The following is a 20,333-nucleotide window of genomic DNA, read 5'->3' on the forward strand; positions in this document are numbered from 1 at the left end:
ATTCTCTCTCTCTCTCTCTCTCTCTCTCTCTCTCTCTCTCTCTCTCTCTCTCTCTGACTGTCTTCAGCCTCTCTCTCGCTATCACAAGCACATGCACAAGACTTTCTTCTTTCTCTCACCTCTATTCTGTCCACCTTTCTAATGCAAGAGTTAACCAGTATTGTCAATCAATCACCACTATTCTGTCCTCCTCTCAATTGCAAGAGTTAACTCTCTGCCTCTCGTTGCCATTGATCAGTGACTCTCCTACGTAAAATTAATAAATAAAATAATTTTATATATAAAATGAATGACCAATTAAATTAAAGAACGAAAGTTTTGTAAGCCTAATTTAGCCTAATCTAGCCTAGCCTAACTTAACTGAACCCAGTGTATCTGTCAGATGAAAATGCTAATGTCACTTCAATATTATTCTCAAGAAACTGTAAACTTTTTAATCAATTTCCTATTTTTGTAACTTGCTTTACTTTCTATCTTGTTTGTTTTCGTAATGATTTATTTCCCAGGCAAAAGTTTCAAATATTTTTGATCATAAAGAAAAGAAACACACAAATATATGTTAATTAATAAGGAATTTGTTTAATTTATTTATTTTTATCTCTTGAGAGAGAGAGAGAGAGAGAGAGAGAGAGAGAGAGAGAGAGAGAGAGAGAGAGAGAGAGAGAGAGAGAGAGAGAGAGACCAAATGAAATATAATAGAGAACAAATTATGAGGGAAAAAGTAGAAAATAGAAACGAATAAATAAATACATAATGTAATATAATACAGAACAAATTAGGATGAAAAAAAATAAATGAAGGGCAGAGTGACAATATACACAGCGTGGTGCAGAGCGTACATTAACCTGTGGCAGACCAAGTTGTATAAATAATTTAATGCCGTCTTTAAAACGGTCTGATCGAATAAATACACGAGTCATGGGTGAAAAATGCAGGTTTCCTGTGTCCCTTGCACGTGCCAGCGATCAGCTGTAATGTTTGTTTACGTCATCACCTGAGTGAGAGGCCGTGAGGAGGGAAACACTGGGAGAGATAAACATATTATATAGATAGTGAAAGAGAAGACACAAGGAACACAGTAATGAAGAGAAACATGAAGGAAGCGCCGCTGAATGAACTAATCTTCCCTACAAGAAGCTGAACTTGAGAAGCAAGGACTGGATGGCCAAACTGGTCACAAGAAAAGAGGATTGTGTCTTTTCCAGGCATCCGTCTATCAGGACATAAGGACGCAAGGGAAGCTGTCAGAGTAAGTAGTACTCTTACAGACACATGTCTCAATCTCTTTTTTTTTCGGTATTGTTATACCAGGGGTATGGGTGCGGGTGGCAGCACTGTGGAGGTGGCAGCACTGGGAGAGGCGGGGAACAGGGAGAGAGGGGAGACGCGTGGCCAGAGAGGAGGCCAGCGTGTGCCTGCCTGTTTTGGAAGTGTTTCCCTGCCTGTTGAGTGCCTGTCGTGCCCTGGGAGGCTTGTGGTGCCCCTGTAAACTTCTAAAGCAGTGTACTTGCAGAGGATTTGTCGATAAACCTAGGAAATAGTGCCCGTGTTTTCCCTTGTGCCCCGGCCTCGTGTGTGTGTGTGTGTGTGTGTGTTGTCCCGGCGTTTATAGTGTGACTTATTTGAGGCCCCGCTGCTCTAGTTTCTTGACCTGTGCCCGTGTGGATAACACGCCCGCCCCGAGTGAGGGGTGGGCACAACAGTATTATTAGAAACATGAACCGTCTAACAGCCGCGAAAAAAAAATTAAATTTTTCGTATGGAGAAGCAAAAATCACAGGAATTTGGCTTTCTAAACTAACCTAATTCACTCACCCTTCTCTCTCTCTCTCTCTCTCTCTCTCTCTCTCTCTCTCTCTCTCTCTCTCTCTCTCTCTCTCTCTCTCTCTCTCTCTCTCTCTCTCTCTGTCAAATGTGCAGGTATGGCAATCCATGGAAGTAATGTTTGGCAGAGCAAAGGACTGACTTGTGTTCCTTGTTGATAACAAACAAACATGAGCAGGCAGGGTGTAGTAATGTTTTGATGCTACACTGATGCATTGACAAATAATAATCATAAATGGTTTATTAATAATCCAGTTAGGACTAAATTTATATTGTACTGAATAAAAAATAAAATGTGATAAATATACGCTTAAAATTAGGATCTTATTAACTAAGGTGGTATTACAGGAGGAGGAGAAAGTTTTGTATTGCTGTACAGGAGGAGGAAGAGATTTTGTGTTGCTGGCAAGAGGAAGAGATTTTGTGTTGCTGGGAAGGGGAAGAAGAAATTTTGGGCAGTGATGGAGAATGTGGGTCCCTCCTGGCTGGGTCCTGCACCCTGGTGGTATGAGTTGCCAGTGCTGCATCTCTGCTTCAGTACTGCCATGCCAGGTGAGTGAGGCAGCCTGGCAGCACAGTGGAATGTTATGATGGGCAGCTAATGTATGTGCACAGGAAAAATAAATGCTGGATTCTTTAAAAAATCAGTTTATCTGTATTTTAGTGGAGAAAGGCCAAGCATAAGTTAAAAGTAATGTGTGGGATCCAAGGAATTAGTAATGTTTTCTTTGAAAGCTACTTGGATGTTATTTGAAAGCTACTTGGATGTTATTTGTTGTGCTTTGTGAGCACACTGTTGTTGCATGTTCCAGCCTTGGCCTCATCAGAGTGATGGTCACTTTCTTTACCCTTTCTTCATCCATGTGGATAAATGCCACTCTTGTTTTTTTCTCATTAGCTTGTAAGTCTCTCCAACAATTTTATTTATGTGTTTCTCAGGTGACGTGTTGTCTGATACGAATACTCCTAGAGATCTCCCTGACTTTGATTTCTGTATAATCTCTCCTTCAAGTTTATATTCCCTTGAAATCCTTTGCTTGCTCTTTCCAAACTCCATTACACTGAATTTCTTGACATTGAATTACATTTCTCATGTGCAGCTCCATTTCCAATTTTTATTAAGGTGTTGCAGTATTTCACAATTGTCCTGTACACTCACTTGTCTCATGAGTTTAGCATTGTAGGCAAAGAAACTTTTACTGATTCATCATTCATGTCATTCATATATGTTGCAAACATAATTAGGGGCAAAACTGATCCCTGTGGGTGATAACTTCCTTCCAAGGAGCTCACTTGTCTCTAATAATCACTCACATTTCCCTGTCTTTCACTGTTATTTGCCCAGGGTCGTGCGCTGGTGCTGCTGGAAGTTATTAGGGTTTTGAGGAGTTATCTTGCTGTCCAGCCAGCCACTCCCGTACGTTAAGAGCTCATGGTTCATGGTGACTGATCTCTGGGTAGGACTGAGGCTCATGTGCCACACACCGTTACAGCCAGGCCACAACCCTCATCTCTCATCCCGTATCTACAATACTTGCTGCTGGTAAACAGTTGCTATGTTAAGAGGCTCACTCCTCTCTCTTACTATTCTTGGGGCTTCAACCCATCCTGATTTTTAATGTTTTTGCTTATGTCATGATCCTAATGATAGATAAAGAGAGAAAAAAATATTGAACCCAGCTAATCATGTCTGTGATCTTTGAAAATAATCCTGATGAGAGAAGAATGCTTTTAACAGTGTGCTTAATGGTCATCCTACTTCCTGCCATTCTTTCAATGTGATGAATTAGAAGGCTGTCTTTGATTCTGCTCTTGACCACTCCTATATTTCTTTGTACCATTAACTCTTTTCTGTTATTTAGTATCTTTTAATTTTTTTCTGTTGCTTATGAGAGCCACATCTAAACACTATACTGGCTACAAATGTGAAAATCTATTCCTGTAATTCTTTTCTCTTTCTTGTGACAGCCACATTTAAACATTACACTGGCTACAAATGTGAAACTCTTTTCTCTCTCCTGACATCTTTATCTAAATATTATACTTGCTAGGAATTTGATAATCTATTTCATTCTTTTCTCTCTCTTGTGACAGCTTTATCTAAACATTATATTGGCTAGGAATTTGATAATCTATTTAATTCTTTTCTCTGTCTTGTGACAGCTTTATCTAAGCATTATACTGGCTAGGAATTTGAGGATGTATTCACTTAAAAAATTGTTTTTCTCTACATTGTGGATGCATGCAATGACTACATACAGTGCATGTGAACTGCTGTTGAAAGAGTTGATTAATGTGGGGTGTAGTCATCTTGTTTCCTGTCAGTCTTTCTACATGACAAATTGCATGGTGTGTTTGATCCTCCCCATGCCCATTTCTGTATTCCTTCACTCCATTCACCCTTCACTGGTATTCAACATATTTTTCCTCCCTGAGACATTCTATTTTGTTTGACACCCACTTCCAAACATTATACTGGCCAGAAATGTGAAAATCTATTCATTATTTTTTTCCCTTCCTTGAGAGAGCCACAGCTGAATGTTATAATGTGCTGGATACAAATTTAAATATCTATTTTTTAGTCTTTTTGTCTTCCTTGTGACAGCCACATCTAAACATTATACCTAATAGAAATGTGAAAATACATTATTTTAATTCCTTTCTCTTTCTTCTGACACCCACTACTAAATATTATATTGGCCAGAAAACTACAAATCTATTACTTTCATTCTTATGTTTATCCTGTGAGAGCCTCATCTAAACATTATACTGGTTAGAAATGTGAAAATCCATTCTGTTTTTTCTCTACCTTGTGACAGTCACATCTAAATATTATAAATGTATTTTCAAGTTCTTTTTGTCTTGTTTGTGACAGCCAGTTCTAAACATCATACTGGATATAACTTTGAAATCTACTCTTTTCTTTCCTTGTTGATGCTTGCAGAGATTGTCCACAGTGCCCTAAGTGGTTGGAGTTGTTGCTGAGAGCTAATTAAGGTACAGTAAAATCCCTCTTATCCGGCATCAACGGGACCGCCGACATGCCGGATACTTGAATATTACTGGATACTTGAATAGAAGTGAAATTATGTACACAATCACCACCCTACACTCACGCATCCTACCATAACAAAGATCAGCTGATCTTAATCAGCAGCTGATCTGATCAGCTGCTTAAGTGTAAGCACAACACGTTTCCTCTTTTCTACAACTTTAGGCATGATGAAGGCATCAGGCGATAAACAGTGCACACGCGGGTCTGAGTCACTGAATAAACACAGTGTAGTGGGCCGCGGGTGGCGTGAAGCAGTGCTCTCTGGTGGCGAGGGGACAAAGTATGCCTCGCGCGGGAATTTTAATTGATTTTATGAGTACACCTTGATTTTTTATTGATTTTAAGGCTCGGGGAAAAATGTGCCGGATACTTAAAGCTGCCAGATGAGAGGGATTTTACTGTACATATTATTACATTATTACAGTATTACAGACACTCAGGAGCAAAGGAGTGAGGAAGAAAGCTTAGTCCAGTAGTATGTACTAATCCAGATGTTTTGTAATGTGATAATGCAGTGTGTTTAGTGTTTGGAATTGATGTTGAAGGAGTTGATTAATGCACATGTTATTATTACAGGTATTCAAGAGCCAGGGAATAAGCAAGAAAGCTGAGTCCAGTCTGCTGTCTGCACATTAAGCCTCAGCTTGTTTGCTCCCATTATGTATTGTACTTAAAGCTTTGAATTATTATTGAAAGAGTTAATTAAAGCATACATTATTATTACAGGCATTCAAGAGCAAGGGAGTGAGGAGAAAAGCTTAGTCCAGTCTGCTGTCTGTGCATCAAGCCTGAGCTGGTCTGCTCCCACGATGCAGCGTGTGGCAGTGTTAGCAGACACGGCTCTTGTCTGCACCTCATCCTCTTAAAGATATGAGGTGAGTAAGAGGGTGATATTGGTGTAGCTTTGTGTACCATGTGGGAAAACTCCTGCTATGGGATAGAGTCCTTGGTTATAGAAACAATACATTTACTCTGGATGATACACACTAAGACTAAGATACCACTGAGTGGTTTAACTGCCCTACAGGCCTCAGTGAGTACATTGTGGCTTAATTAGGGTCGGACCATTTCATCCTGAGTGTTTATGTGTTGTCCTTTCTGGGAATTTCCCAGCCTGTGGCACTGCCAGACTTTTTAATGGGCAAATTACCAGATTAGACCCTAAGTGTCAGAGATAACCTTGCTTCCAACTTTCTCTCTCTCTCTCTCTCTCTCTCTCTCTCTCTCTCTCTCTCTCTCTCTCTCTCTCTCTCTCTCTCTCTCTCTCTCTCTCTCTCTCTCTCTCTCTCTCTCTCTCTCTCTCTCTCTCTTTCTTTTTTCACGTGTTGTGTGAGAGGAAGTGACCAGTGGATTGACAGGTCACTCTGACAGACTGTCTGAGTCACTGACTAACTGACTGAGTCACTCAAAGAAACGTGACAACACCTGGAGGAAACGTTGCCAAGTATTGTGGTGTTTGCAAAACACAATGCAATTCTCACTAAAAAATAGACATATATTACATTAACTTACCTTTTTATATCATTACAGTGTATATATGCTACAACTCCATTTAATGTTGTAGTAGTAAGTATCTGACATAAGGTATGTGTTGGTAAAGTTTAGCAGCACCACAGGACGGGAAATCCCCAGAAAGGACAATACCCAAATGTTGAGGATAAAAGGGTCAGACCATAGGTGAGGCTGTCCGAGTGTTGGAGTGGAGTGGTGTTTGTATGCTGGTGTCAAAAGCAGGTCTTCTGTGAAGGAAGAGAGAGTGGCTGCTCAGACTGGAGGCCAAGACACCTTCACATGTCTGGCCTCACCACAAGTCCCTAGAACATCATGTCAGTTAAGAGAACTCAGGGTATTAGTTTGTCCTTTTCACAACTATAGACCCAACTAGTTATTGAATTTGGTATTATTTCTGAGATAGTAATCAGCCAAAAAGCATTACTTACTGCATTATTAGATGGTAAGGGAACTGAACTGTATAAACCTTTTGCTTGTTCTTAGGACAAGTAAAAAGATATATGGCCAGCTGTGCTATACCTAACCTCCTGGGGTGTAGTAGGATGGTCCATGAAACTGTCCCTTTCCACCACGGGCTGGCTGGGCTAAGAGTGTGAGTGATGTGTGTGTGTGTGTGTGTGTGTGTGTGTGTGTGTGTGTGTGTGTGTGTGTGTGTGTGTGTAATATAGGGTTTGAGCAGGGCTCATAGTGTCCTGTCTCCATAGCTATATTTATCCAGCATTTCCTTAAATTTCTGCATGTTTGGTGCTCTAACAACCTCTTCATTTAAGCAATTCCAGATATTCACAGTTCTATGTGGAAGACTGTTCTTCTTGATGCCCCTCAAACACTGACTCTTCTTCCCTCTCAGTCCTCCTATATGTTTCTTCTTCCACAATAATCTTTTATGCAGAACTTTATCAAAAGTTTTTTGATGTCCAAGCACACTACATCTACCCACCCATCTCTGTTTTGTACTTCATCTATTACTCTTGTATAGAAACTCTGTAAATTTGGTACACATGACCTTCCTCTTCTGAAACCAAATTGTCTATTTGTTATAACTTTGTTCTTTTCCAAATATTTCACTCACTTTTCTTTGATCACTATTTCACAGATCTTGCCTATAACACTAGCTACCAACACCAGTCTATAATTTAGTGGCTCAGTCCTCTTTCCTCCTTTGTTTATTGACACTATATTTGCTCTCTTCCACTCTTTTGGTACTTTTCCCTCTATCAGTGAGCTGTTAATCACATCCCAAATTGGCTCCACCACTTGTTCTCTACATTCCTTTAGTGTCCAGCCTGATACTTCATCAAGCCCCAATGCTTTCCTGACATCCAACTCTCATAACAATTTGCCAATTTCATGCTTTTGCACCAAGACTTCCTGTAATCCTTCCCACCACACTTCCTCATTTGGTTCTATAAAATTTGCTTCCACATTGAACACAGACCTAAAACTCTCATTCATAATTTCACTCATCTGTTCCACTGTTTGATATATCCTTTCTCCCTTTACTATCTTGTCAATGGTCTCTCTGTTTATCATCTTTCCATTAATATACCTGTAAAAAAAAGCTTGGGGTCTTCTTCACATTTCTTTACCACATCCTTTTCAAGTTGTTTCTCCTCCTCTCTTCTTATTCTAAAATATTTATTCCTTGCCTCCTTATACTGCTTTCTATTCTTTTCATTTTTTTTGCTTCTTCAGTTTTTCCAAGCTATATCCTTTCTCTTCTTAGCTTATGCACATCTGGCATTATACCAAATATGTTTGTTCCTCCTTACTTTTTATATAGGTACATACTTCTGCACACCTTCATTGTACTTCTTCAAGAATGTTTCATATTTCTCTTGCACTCTCATGCCTTCCGTAAGTCCCTTCCAAAGAATTTTCTTAGCTCTGCAAAATTTGTCTTTGCGTGATTTAATCTCCCATTTTTATAATCCTCCTTACATGCTAGAACCTCCCAGTCTTGCAGTACCACTTCTAACACCACATGGTCACTTTTTCCCTTTGGGATTAAGCATTTAATGTTTGGACAGGGCTCTGTTTTTATTTATTTATTTATTTATTTATTTATTTTATTTTTTATTTTTTTGTGAACACCAGGTCTAGCATTGATGGTTCCTCCTCCTCTCTGTATCTTGTAAATTCCTCCACCCATCGGTCCATTGTATTCAACATAGCTAACTGTAGCGTTTCTTCACTCCATTGTCCAGCATTTCCATTAACTTCCATCTCCTCCCAGCTTACATTTTTGCGGTTAAAGTCTCCCACTAGTAGTATTTTACTGTCCTTCCTTATCATGTTGTCTAGGCACTTCAACACTTCCTTTTGCATTTCCTTGTGTTGTGGCATGTACGTTAATATGATCCTCCTCCTCTCTCTTCCACTAGTCCTGATTGTTATACCTATCACCTCCACCATACCATCTCCACGTTGCACTTCTTCCACATATATATCATCTCGAAGTATTATCAGTACTCCTCCTCCTCCTTTTCCCTTCTCTATCTCTCCTCTAGTAATTATATCTCTCCTCCTTAAAGCTTAAGTGGACTTCCTCTTTTAACTTTGTCTCTGTTAGGCACAACACATCTGGTCTACTTTCCTTCAGGTAATCTCTCACTTCCAGTACACCTGAGAGTAACCCATCTATGTTTGTATAAATTACTCTTAATGTACTGCTTCCCCCACCACTTGTAATTTCTCCGTCTGCTGCTGTGGTTCTTTCAGTACTTGTTCCCTTTCCCAAGTGTACCATTTCCTCAGTGTCATATCTAGTATCTTCCAATAAAATTTCCTCTTGTCGGTCTCTGTCCTTCTGTTGTTTTTTTCCTTAGCTTCATTTCTCAGGTCCCGCTCTTTTTCCCTTTCTTCCAAGTTCGTATCTCTTTTTACCCAAATATTCCTGTATTCTGAACTTTCAGCCAGCTTCCCAGTTCTCACTAGGATCTGCTGTATTGCAACTTGGGATCTCATTCTCACTTTTAATGGTCTTTTACCTCCCTCACTATATTTTCCAATTCTATGTGCCTCTTCCACTTCTCGTTCCAGTCCCTGTTCCTCATCTTGGACCATTGTAATAATTTTCCTTACCAATTCCTTCCTTTCCATCTCTCAGATTTAACTGGGTTTTCTTCTCTTGCAGTTCATGTGTGTGTGTGTGTGTGTGTGTGTGTGTGTGTGTGTGTGTGTGTGTGTGTGTGTGTGTGTGTGTGTGTGTGTGTGTGTGTGTGTTGCTTTGTATGGGCCACTACATATGTGATTACCAGTCTGGTATACAGAAAGATAGATAGATTATTATTGCTGCTGCTGCTGCTGCTGCTGCTGTATATAGATAAATAGATAGATTTTACTTTTTTTTTCTTTTTTTTTTACTCCAGAGAAGGTAGAAAGATAACCATAACAATATATTTTACTTACTCTGCTCCAGAAAATATAGGAATGTACCTATAGCAATTTCCTAAAGCAGTTTTCCCATCCAGGTGGTATGAGCACTGGGACAAGATGAAGAGCGTACGCAGCAAGTTTGTGGATGTTTTGCGGCTGCACGTGCGGGGTGGAGCGGGGGGCATGTGTCTGCCGCGCCTCGGGGGAGTGGGAGGCGCAAGGGGTGACGTGTATGTGGAGGGGAAGGAAGGTGAGGCACGGAGACACTGTGTCTGTTGTGATGGGAAGTGACATAGAGAGATTATGTTTGTTATGACAGGAAGTGAGGCATGGCATTTAAACACTGTTATGACAGGGAATGAGGCTTGGAAACTTCCTTCTCACCCTGCTCTCTCTCTCACAGACCACTTCTCACCCTGCTCTCCCTCTCATAGACCACTTCTCACCCTGTTTCCCTCTCACAGACCACTTCTCATTCTGCTCTCCCTCTCACAGACCACTTCTCACCCTGCTCTCCCTCTCACAGACCACTTCTCACCCTGCTCTCCCTCTCACAGACCATTTCTTGCCCTGCTCTCCCTCTCACAGACCATTTCTTGCCCTGCTCTCCCTCTCACAGACCACTTCTCATCCTGCTCTCCCTCTCATAGACCACTTCTCACCCTGCTCTCCCTCTCACAGACCACTTCTCACACTGCCCTCTCTCACAGACCACTTCTCACCCTGCTCTCCCTCTCACAGACCACTTCTCACCCTGCTCTCCATCTCACAGACCACATCCCTCTTACCCTGCTCTCTCTGTCTCTCTCTTTCCCTCACAGGCCACAGTCTGCTGAAGCTGTGCAAGGCTCAGCCAGACCAGTGGTGGGTTGGGGCAGCTGGCATGGACAGTTACAAGTATCGCATCTGTGGGGAGGCTGGCGCTGAGCTGATCATTCCTGTCCCTACAGGCACCACCGTCTGGCTTGAGCAGCACCAGAAATTGCTGGGTGAGAATGCCACTCTCACTCTTTTCCTTTTTCACCCTGTCTTTATTTTCTCTTTGATCTCTTGTTAGAATTTTTTTTTATTGACAGGAAAGAATTGGTTCTGAAATAGACTGGTGGATGAATGGAATGGACTCAGTAATCAGTTGTTAGTGTATATGTGTGTATGTGTGTGTGTGTGTAGGATGGTTAAGCTGTAATCAGTAGAAATATTTCCCTAAGTTAAGGTGTGATTTTTATCTTTTCTTCCTTTTTTTTTTTTTCAGGTGAGATAAACTGTGCAGGAGACAAGGTGTTGGTGGCTTGAGGTGGGCAGAGCAGCAACCCCAGCAACCAGTACAATGGGCAGAAGGGACAGGTGGGTACTGGTGGGACATCAGGAACACTGGCACTTCCTTGGCTTATTTATTTATTGATTGATTGATTTTCATGTAAGTGGGGCACTGGCCAACAGCAACAAAAGGTTAAAAAGAAAAAAAAAAGGCTCACTAGAATGCCAGTCCCTAAAGAGAGGTCAAAAAGGATCATCGATAATTGGAGGACAAGTGTCTTGAAATGGAAATCCCCTCTCATACATGCGAAATGTACTCTGTGCATGGACAGATAAGGCACCTGTGCAAAGTTAGCAGCTGTGGGGGTGAGAAAAACTATGTACAAACCTGCTGGCTTCTTGCACTACCCCTTTTTGATGATGTGTTCTCATGTTCCTATGTTCTCGCATCCACAGGGACACATTGTGAAGCTGAAACTGAAGCTGTTGGCTGATGTGGGTCTGGTGGGCTTCTCTAACGCTGGCAACAGCATTAGGGAAGCCTGAGGAACAGTGGTGTTCCTCAGGGTTCTGTCCTGTCACCCACTCTTCTTATTATTCATTAATGATCTTCTAAACCAAACTTCTTGTCCTATCCACTCCTACGCTGATGATACCACCCTGCACTTTTCCACATTTTTTCATAGACGTCCAACCCTTCAGGAGGTAAACATTTCACGCAGGGAAGCCACAGAACGCCTGACTTCTGATCTTTCTAAAATTTCTGATTGGGGCAGAGCAAACTTGGTATTGTTCAATGCCTCAAAAACTCAATTCCTCCATCTTTCAACTCGACATAACCTTCCAGACAACTATCCCCTTTTCTTCAGTGACACTCAATTGCCCCCCTCTTCTACACTGAACATCCTCGGTCTGTCCTTTACTTATAATCTGAACTGGAAACTTCACATGTCATCTCTAGCTAAAACAGCCTCTATGAAGTTAGGTATTCTGAGACGTCTCCGCCAGTTTTTCTCATCCCTCAGCTGCTAACTCTGTACAAGGGCCTTATCTGTCCATGTATGGGGTATGCTTCACATGTCCGGGGGGTTCCACTCATACTGCTCTTCTAGACAGGGTGGAATCAAAAGCTTTTCATCTCATCAACTCCTCTCCTCTAACTGACTGTCTTCAGCCTCTCTCTCACCGCCACAATGTTGCATATCTAGCTGTCTTCTACTGCTATTTTCATGCTAACTGCTCTTCTGATCTTGCTAACTGTATGCCTCCCTTCCTCCCACAGCCTCGCTGCACAAGACTTTCTTCTTTCTCTCACCCCTGTTCTGTCCACCTCTCTAATGCAAGAGTTAACCAGTATTCTCAATCATTCGTCCCTTTCTCTGGTATATTATTTCTCCTTATCAGCATAGATAATATTGTGAGATGGAGGCAGTTGGCCAAGTGAATAAGTAAGTTTGGATAACCTGACTCAAGGTTTGTTATGTTCACTTTAAGACAAGAACATCATCCATTGCATAACTCAGGTCAAGGGCAAAAGGAAGTCAAGTGCTTGTAAACTTTACCTTAATATAATGAACAATTTATAGCAAACAAAGCTGCCTATTGAAAAATGAAAGGATAGACAGGCCAGCAGATGTTACATCACGGCAGTCTGACAAACAGATCAAGTACTCTCATGATTCACTACTAGACTAGCAACAGTCACTTGTTATTCCACTTGTCACCAATACACTCCTCCCTCCAACAGGAAATAATAACATACACCATAAACTCACAATGGTTGATAATCACTGACAAACCACAAAGCACTTCACCAAAACCACCACCACAAAACAGCATTAAATAACATAACTGCTCTCACTGAATAAACCAAGACAAGTATCATGAAAACTGTACTTATCCACTGCATAGAGTGTAGCAGTCCCAAGCAGAGGCACAACACAGCTCACTACAGCCCACCAAGAATGTCTGTCAGCTTTACCTCCGGCCTGTGCCTAGGTTAAGCCCACCTGGGCCTGGCATGTACATTTCCATTGGCCAGCCACAATTCATCCCAAGCTTATGACCTGATTCCAACTTTGGTTAACTGGGAACTTGTAACTATAGATAGATAGATAGATAGATAAATATATTATTATTATTATTATTATTATTATTATTATTATTATTATTATTATTATTATTATTAAAATAGTACAGATACAACATATCAGACAAACACAAAATGCAAAATCAACTGAAGAGAAACAAAACAGCTCATTACAAGCCTAATTTTATGCTGCTTTCTTGAAATAACTCATCATTTGAATTTCTAACTACTTTGTTCCCTCCGATGACGCTGCAGCCGACCCTGGGTGTGGTGAAGTACAGTGACATGCGGCGGCTGACCATCGCTGATCTGCAGGGACTCATCGAGGGTGCCTACTCCAACATGGGGATGGGGCACCGCTTCCTGTGCCACGTGGAGTGGACACACTTCCTCCTCTTTGTGGTAGACATCAACAGCTTCCGGCTGTCACCCAAACACCCATACTGTTCACCCACCGAGAATGTCATGCTGGTCAACAGGGTGAGTGTGTGGGTGCCCAGTGCCCTGCAGGGGTGTGTGGGGCTGAGGAACTTTGCGTGAATGTGATGTCTGTGTGTTTACAGTTTTGACTTGCTGTTGTGTTGTGTTGATTGGCAGCTTTACTCTCATTCTAACTAATAGGAGAGTTATTTGCTAGTGCTCTTAATACTGGTTCTGTGCATTTATGGTTGTATGTGGACAAAATGCTTTAGTTTTGATTCTGTTTTTGTCAATTTATGACTTGGTGTTGGAACAGAACTCCACCATAACTTGGGGAAACTCTGTACAGTGTTGACATCTAGCCTACAATGAGTGCCTGGCTTGTGGCTTCCTTGGGGTTGTCAGACACACCCTGCTGGTAAACGCATGGATGTGAATTTGTGATCCCAAGTTTGAGTCATGTTGGAAACTGAGTCTTTGTGGCAGTGACAGGACAGTCGGTTGACCAAAATCCACTCAGGTCATGATGACCACCTCGGCCTGAGTGGTAACGTGTCAGACTCATGTTTCTGTGAATCCTGACAAAGGCGTGATCTCCTGTGAAACCCTCTCCTGGTTGATTCATCCTGCCACATCCTGTCTCCAGACCAGTGTCTCAGAGTCTGCATGATGCCCCAAGGCATGACATCACAGGGACAGCCTGTCATGTACTTACCCTTCACTCAAACACACACACACACACACACACACACACACACACACACACACACACACACACACACACACACACACACACTGTCTTCATCTTTACTTTAATTAGTGTAGTTTATGACAAACACCTCCCCACAAAAAAAAAAAAAAAAAAGGCCAACAGATCTGCTACTCTTTATCCTCTTTTGAGTTCATTTGTACCTTATCACAAGCATCGTCATGAGGGCCAAGAAATCCGCTGCTCTTTTTTTCCTGTTCCTTTGTACCTTACCACAAAGTCTCATAAGGGCCAAGAAATCTGCTGCTCTTTTACCTTCATTTATATTCCTTTGTAGTTACTCCTCCACACCTGTACACACAGGAGTTGGAGCTGTATTCACCTGACCTGCTGAGTAAGCCAGCACTCCTTGTGGTGAATAAGATGGACTCCCCCAATGCTGAGTCTTGCCTGCAGGAACTCCTTCACAACTTTAAGAGGATGGAGGATGAGTACATGGGAACATAAGAATACAAGGGAAGCTGCAAGAATCTGTCAACCCACAATTGGCATTTCCTGTTAGAAATGCCTTCTGATTTCTACCTATCATCCTCATACCTAAATTTATTTGGTCTTCTTTTAAAAGCTCCATATTGACAGGACATTAACAGCCATAAGAAAATAGGGGAAGCTGCAGGCAGCCATCAGTCCTTAACATGACAATCCCTGTATGAAACATGCCTGCCTATTTCCACCCATCTCCCCCATCCACAAGTTTGTTTAGTTTTCTTTTAAAGCTTCCTAACGACTCAGCACTAACAACCAGATTACTGAGTCTATTCTATTCATCAACCACTATATTTGAAAACTTTTTCCTTTGTATCTCATTTAAAGCTAGCTTTATCAAGCTTGAACCCGCTATTTCTTGTCCTATCCTGATCACTGAACCTAAGGATTTTGCTCATGTCATCCTTGTTATATCCCCTAAGTAAAGACCTGAGGGAGGAAGAGAGTAGAGACATCTTTTATCATTATCTTTTCATCTCGTTTACTCCTTCATTCCTGTTGGTTTAATATTCTGTGTTTGAAGCACCAAGCCAACTGATTATGTGGGACTGAGATTGTTATAGTTATTTTATACTATATTAGGTGAATACCCTCTCCATTAGGGGCTGATAGGACTAAGAGTGTGAATGATGTGTGTATGAGTGGATGGTGCTTTGTCTGGGCCACCCTGTGTGGGATTGCCAACCTGGTATATGGACAGATGGACAGATAGATACATGGGTCAATAATTTGGAGCTTGGATATGAAGAAAATGTAAAACTAGTGGAGACGTTTCAAAGGACACAGGAAAAAAAGCTGCAGTGTTTTAGCCATGTGAAGAGAAGGAAAGAGTCATATGTCAGGAGAAGTGTGATGGAGATAGAGGTGCAAGGCAGGAGAGCAAGAGGAAAACTAAACCTTATATGGATAGACTGTGTAAGGGAGGACTTGAGACAGAAACAATTGTCAAAGGAAAATATATATGACTATGCTTGGAGGAGAGCTGGCAAGAACAATGACTCTATAGAGACTAGGGAAAAGATATCAAGAAGAAGAAATTATGGAGGTGTAAGAATTAATAAGGGAATTATCGAGGTGTTTGGGCTGTGGGAGGCTGTGGAAGACAGTGCCTGAAAGTCACCAAATTCAGGGTAAACCTTCCACCATGGTCCAGGAAGTCATCAGCCAGTAGAGATGAGTCCAGAGCCTGACATACCACCACCTAGTAGGAGGGAATGTATTTATAAATTTCTTGAATAGAGTATAGTTGTCTTACAGGGTTAAATGTCTTGTAGGGATTTAAATCCTGCTATATTTACAGTCAGTGCAGGCTGAGGTGATCTGGAAGTCACACCCTGAGCCTCTTTCCCTTCTAATGTGGCTGCTGACTGGTGCTCTCATAATGTTCTTGACACTTCCTCAAATATATTTAAGATATTTTCTATCACCATATTAATTAAACTTTCCCCAAACAGTTTTTTTTTTTTTTTTCATATCAACAGGAAAACGGAGTATTAAACCTTCTGGAAACAAAAATGTGTCAGCAATAATTCAAGTCAAGGATAACATTGAAAATGAAACATAATATTGAAAATGAAAACTGGAATCATGACGCCTCTAGTGGTTGAGTCGTCCCAGTAGTAGTGCAGTGACTCTCCTTCACTAGGAATTACTAAAGACTAGTGTTTCTTATTGTTACTGAAAAAGGACAGAATATATTTTCTATCTTAGTTTAAGTAAATTAAATAGATGAAAGAATTTTTGCCTTTGTCTTTTCACGAAATAAGCCTCACTGGCTTTTGAAGTGAGAGTAATGAGCTCATTATATTTAGTGAAGCATTCTCCAAAGTAAAGTCCTCTCTTTTGTAAAGAATTTCCTGTATGTATGGAATGATATCACAGCCTGTGTAACACATTCATTACCTGGTCAACCTACTGTGGGAGGGAACATTGCTACCATTCCAGTATTTTGTAAAGCGTGTTCATGTTCATCTTTGATTCCTGCTCTTACATGTGAATCTTTCCTGTAAATTGAAAATGTTTTTAATGCCTTTCTGCACTAAGTGACGTTTCACATGAAGACATTTTGATGCATGCATTCTGTTCATAAGAGGGTCTCAAGTGACAGTCATAGTAATAATCACTGGACTGATGACTGACGTCTGGGAATGTCAAAATGGTGACTAAGGATGTCAGACTATTGACTGGAGACTGGTGACTAAGAATTTCAGAGTAGACTGGTGACTTAGGATGTCATTTAGGATAGTGAGTAATGATGAGGATCTTGATTGATGAGTGGTGACTGAGGAGTGTGACTGGTGACTGGTGATTGAAGGTGTGTCATGGGTGACTTTATGTATTTGACTGGTAAAATAGAATGTCTCTTAGGATAATGAGTACTGACCATGATTTTTGACTGGTGAGTGGTGGTGTTCCTGGGTGGTGCTAACAAGTGCTGTTCCTCACAGACTATGTGTTGTGTTGCTCCTGTGGTGCCAAACTCACAGAGAACTCATGGGATAACTTTGTAAACATCTCCATTCCACTGTCTGAGGCATCCCAGCTGGTGACCATCCTGGGACACCCCCACCTCATGGTTCAGACCCTCAGGAACCCTGCTGACCTTGCTTTTGACTTGGTGACTGTCAGGAGTGGGCTGCTCAGGAGTGGGAGAGGTGAGCTGCACTCAAACATGTGTTTTGTTAGTTATGTGTTTGTTCCTGACCTCTAATCCTTCTGCTTATATTGTCATCCTCTCTTCTCCATTGGGCTCCTCCAATCACAGTCTCATATCTGCATCTTGTCCTATTGCTCCAATCCCTCCTCAGGATCCTCCTAAGCAGAGGTGCCTCTGGCATTTTGTCTCTGCTAGTTGGGGGACCTGATGAGGTATTTTGCTGATTTTCCTTGGAATGGCCACAGCTTCCATGTCAGAGACCAGGGGTGCGTTAAGTTAAGTGACTTGGGTTACCCGGGTCACCCAGTTCTCAACTGAATGCTCTCTGCATGACTCGGGTGACTCGGGTGATTTGGGTTACCCAAACCGAGGAGGTGGTGTGCTCTGTGCTTTGATATCACAGCAAAAATGGCCACCCAACCATACTTATATTGGTGTTATACATGCTTAGTTATAGTGCATAGTGCAGGGAGGCTCCCTTACTTTGAAGAACCTTGCTCCAGTTGTCATTGTGGGTGTAAAGTTTTCTGAACACTTCTTCTATCAGTCAGTGTTTCTCAGTGGTGCAAGACTGATACTTTTTTCCTTTACATGATATTTGAGCCAGATACCAAAGTTAGCTGATAGCTTATTTTCCATTAGATGATATTTGAACCAGAAACCAAAGTTAGTTGATATGAACTGATTTTCCTTGAACCAGACCAGATCCACCTGACTGCTTTTTTTTTCTTTTCCAGGATATTTGAACCAGAAACCAAAGCCAGCACAACACACTTCAAAGCTTCCTTGGAGGGTTTCTATGGACTCATTCTAGAGAAACTGGTCACTGAGAAATGTAAGTATGCAAAAGTTGGAACAGAATTTATTAGCTAATATTTACCTTTGAAGTATGATGTTGTAGTGGTCAGAATGTTTGCTTCTATCTTGTTGGAGTTGTGTTCAGTTTGCATTCAGTTTGCAGTGTGTCCAAGTAACTGCAGTTGGTGTATGCATAGCTGATGTAGAAGCTGTGCCTGCTGCCTCCTTCCTTCTTTTAATGGTGCACCCTTAAATCTTGCCATCACCTAAAATTTTGCACTAAAAATATTTGTAATCACCTTTTTGGTCAGCTTTGCCCTAAGCTAATTTAAAATATATATATATATATATATATATATATATATATATATATATATATATATATATATATATATATATATATATATATATATATATATATATATATATATATATATATATATATATATATATATATATATATATATATATATGAATAAAGAAACTAATAATATCTAGCTATTATCCTTTAGATAAATCATGAAAACAAATGAACAAAAAAAATAAATAAAAAAAGGAGGGGCATGTGGTCCATGGAAGAACAACATGAGTGAGTTTACATGAGTGATAGGTTTGTTTCTGCAGTTTTCTTAAGGAGTAATACTAAATTATTATTATTGTTTTCCTCGTGATCATTTTTTAATCACCTGAGAGCAAGGCTAAGTGATACAGTGATTGGATGGCATGCGGATGTTGATTGACACTTGAAAATTTTGTCATTGTTTTTGCTGCCAACTTTATAATTCGAAGACTCTCTCTCTCTCTCTCTCTCTCTCTCTCTCTCTCTAAGTAAAATTAAGTAAAGTAATAGACTGGAAATATTAAAATGTATATATCTTTTATTTATATTGATAAATCATCATTAACAAATAACAGTTTTGTGGTTATGTCTTTTTGAACAGTGCAGTGTCCTAAACACAGAGGCAGGCAGTCTCCCTATTGAAGCAGGCTGAAGCTAAACACTAGAGGCAACAAGATTCAGTCTACTTTTACAGTGTGCAGCTTTACATATAATTACAGAAGTACATGAGACTTACCGTAGGTTAGTTGAAATGTGCTTCGGATTTTGCGAGGCACATCACGTCTGCTAGATGGTAGAGTTCACATGAGATACACTACACTTCACCACACAGTCAGTCTTTAAAGATACAACTACCCACATGAAATATTATCTCCCAACCCTTCCAGTCCTTGAATTTTTGTTGTGTAAACCAAGAATCATCAATTAACAAAGGGAGGGAGTGGAGGGCATGTGAACTCTACCATCTAGCAGACGTGATGTGCCTCGCAAAATCCGAAGCACATTTCAACTAACCTACGGTAAGTCTCATGTACTTCTGTAATTTTACTTCGGCAAATCACTTGTCTGCTAGATGGTGCCATTCACATGAGATTTTAAAGTCATGTGGGTGTTGTATGTAAAGGGTTCTGTCAAATTTCACATTTTGTAAATAGGTGTAAATAAAAGTTCCTATTACAAAAACCCCATTGTCATTTACGAAAATAGAACATGATTTTTACTGCTGATAACATTTCAAACCTTACATTATACTGAGCCTGGCACTGCTTCTTGAAAAAGGGTCTATTTCCCCTTGTATATCCTTATTATAATATTTAGCAAATGTGGCTTCCTGCGTCCAACCAGCTTTTGCCATGATGGTGGCAATAGGCACATCCAGTGCCTTGGCCTTAGACACTGACACAGGTCTAATACTACCTGCTGTGTACCTCTTGGTATCAATCCCACACTTACATAACATGGTCTTAAGCCACCTTGCCACCATGTCCTTAGAAACACCCCTATGGGGTTTTATATAACTTATGAGTAGTCTCCCATCTGCATTTCCAGATTCTGTCCTTAGCCTCTCAGTTCTTTCTATATATTCTTTCATAGCCTTAAGTACACACAATCTGTAATCCTGAGGATAAGCTTTAAATACAATAGTACAAACATTAAATTTTGGCCTGCATTGCTTGATGTTACCTCCTAACAAAACTGAAACAGATTCTTCTCCAAATGCCATATTCACCAACAATAAGTGCAAAGTTT

The 20,333-nt window shown here is 40.7% G+C and overlaps 1 protein-coding gene across 9 annotated transcripts in view; it reads left to right on the forward strand.

Moving 5' to 3' along the window:
* Positions 1-987: 987 nt before the first annotated feature.
* The window catches only part of LOC135097414 (GTP-binding protein 10-like), a 32,014-nt gene continuing 12,668 nt past the window's right edge, over positions 988-20,333 (forward strand). Inside the window, exons 1-9 of one of the 9 annotated variants that reach the window (XM_063999261.1) lie at positions 1,291-2,376; positions 3,170-3,367; positions 5,606-5,754; positions 9,865-10,019; positions 10,591-10,758; positions 11,022-11,113; positions 13,371-13,595; positions 17,238-17,444; positions 18,184-18,281. In XM_063999261.1, the coding sequence (XP_063855331.1) occupies positions 5,750-5,754; positions 9,865-10,019; positions 10,591-10,758; positions 11,022-11,062 (369 nt within the window). In that variant the 5' untranslated portion in view covers positions 1,291-2,376; positions 3,170-3,367; positions 5,606-5,749 and the 3' untranslated portion in view covers positions 11,063-11,113; positions 13,371-13,595; positions 17,238-17,444; positions 18,184-18,281. Of the gene's footprint in view, positions 1,250-1,287; positions 2,377-3,169; positions 3,368-5,605; positions 5,755-9,864; positions 10,020-10,590; positions 10,759-11,021; positions 11,114-11,482; positions 13,293-13,370; positions 13,596-14,607; positions 17,445-18,183; positions 18,282-20,333 lie in introns of those variants that run through there. The other 8 variants (XM_063999263.1, XM_063999262.1, XM_063999264.1 and 5 more) reach the window with 8 other exon arrangements.

This window comes from Scylla paramamosain, unplaced genomic scaffold (genome assembly GCF_035594125.1).
Source record: "Scylla paramamosain isolate STU-SP2022 unplaced genomic scaffold, ASM3559412v1 Contig19, whole genome shotgun sequence".
Taxonomy (NCBI): Eukaryota; Metazoa; Arthropoda; class Malacostraca; order Decapoda; family Portunidae; genus Scylla; species Scylla paramamosain.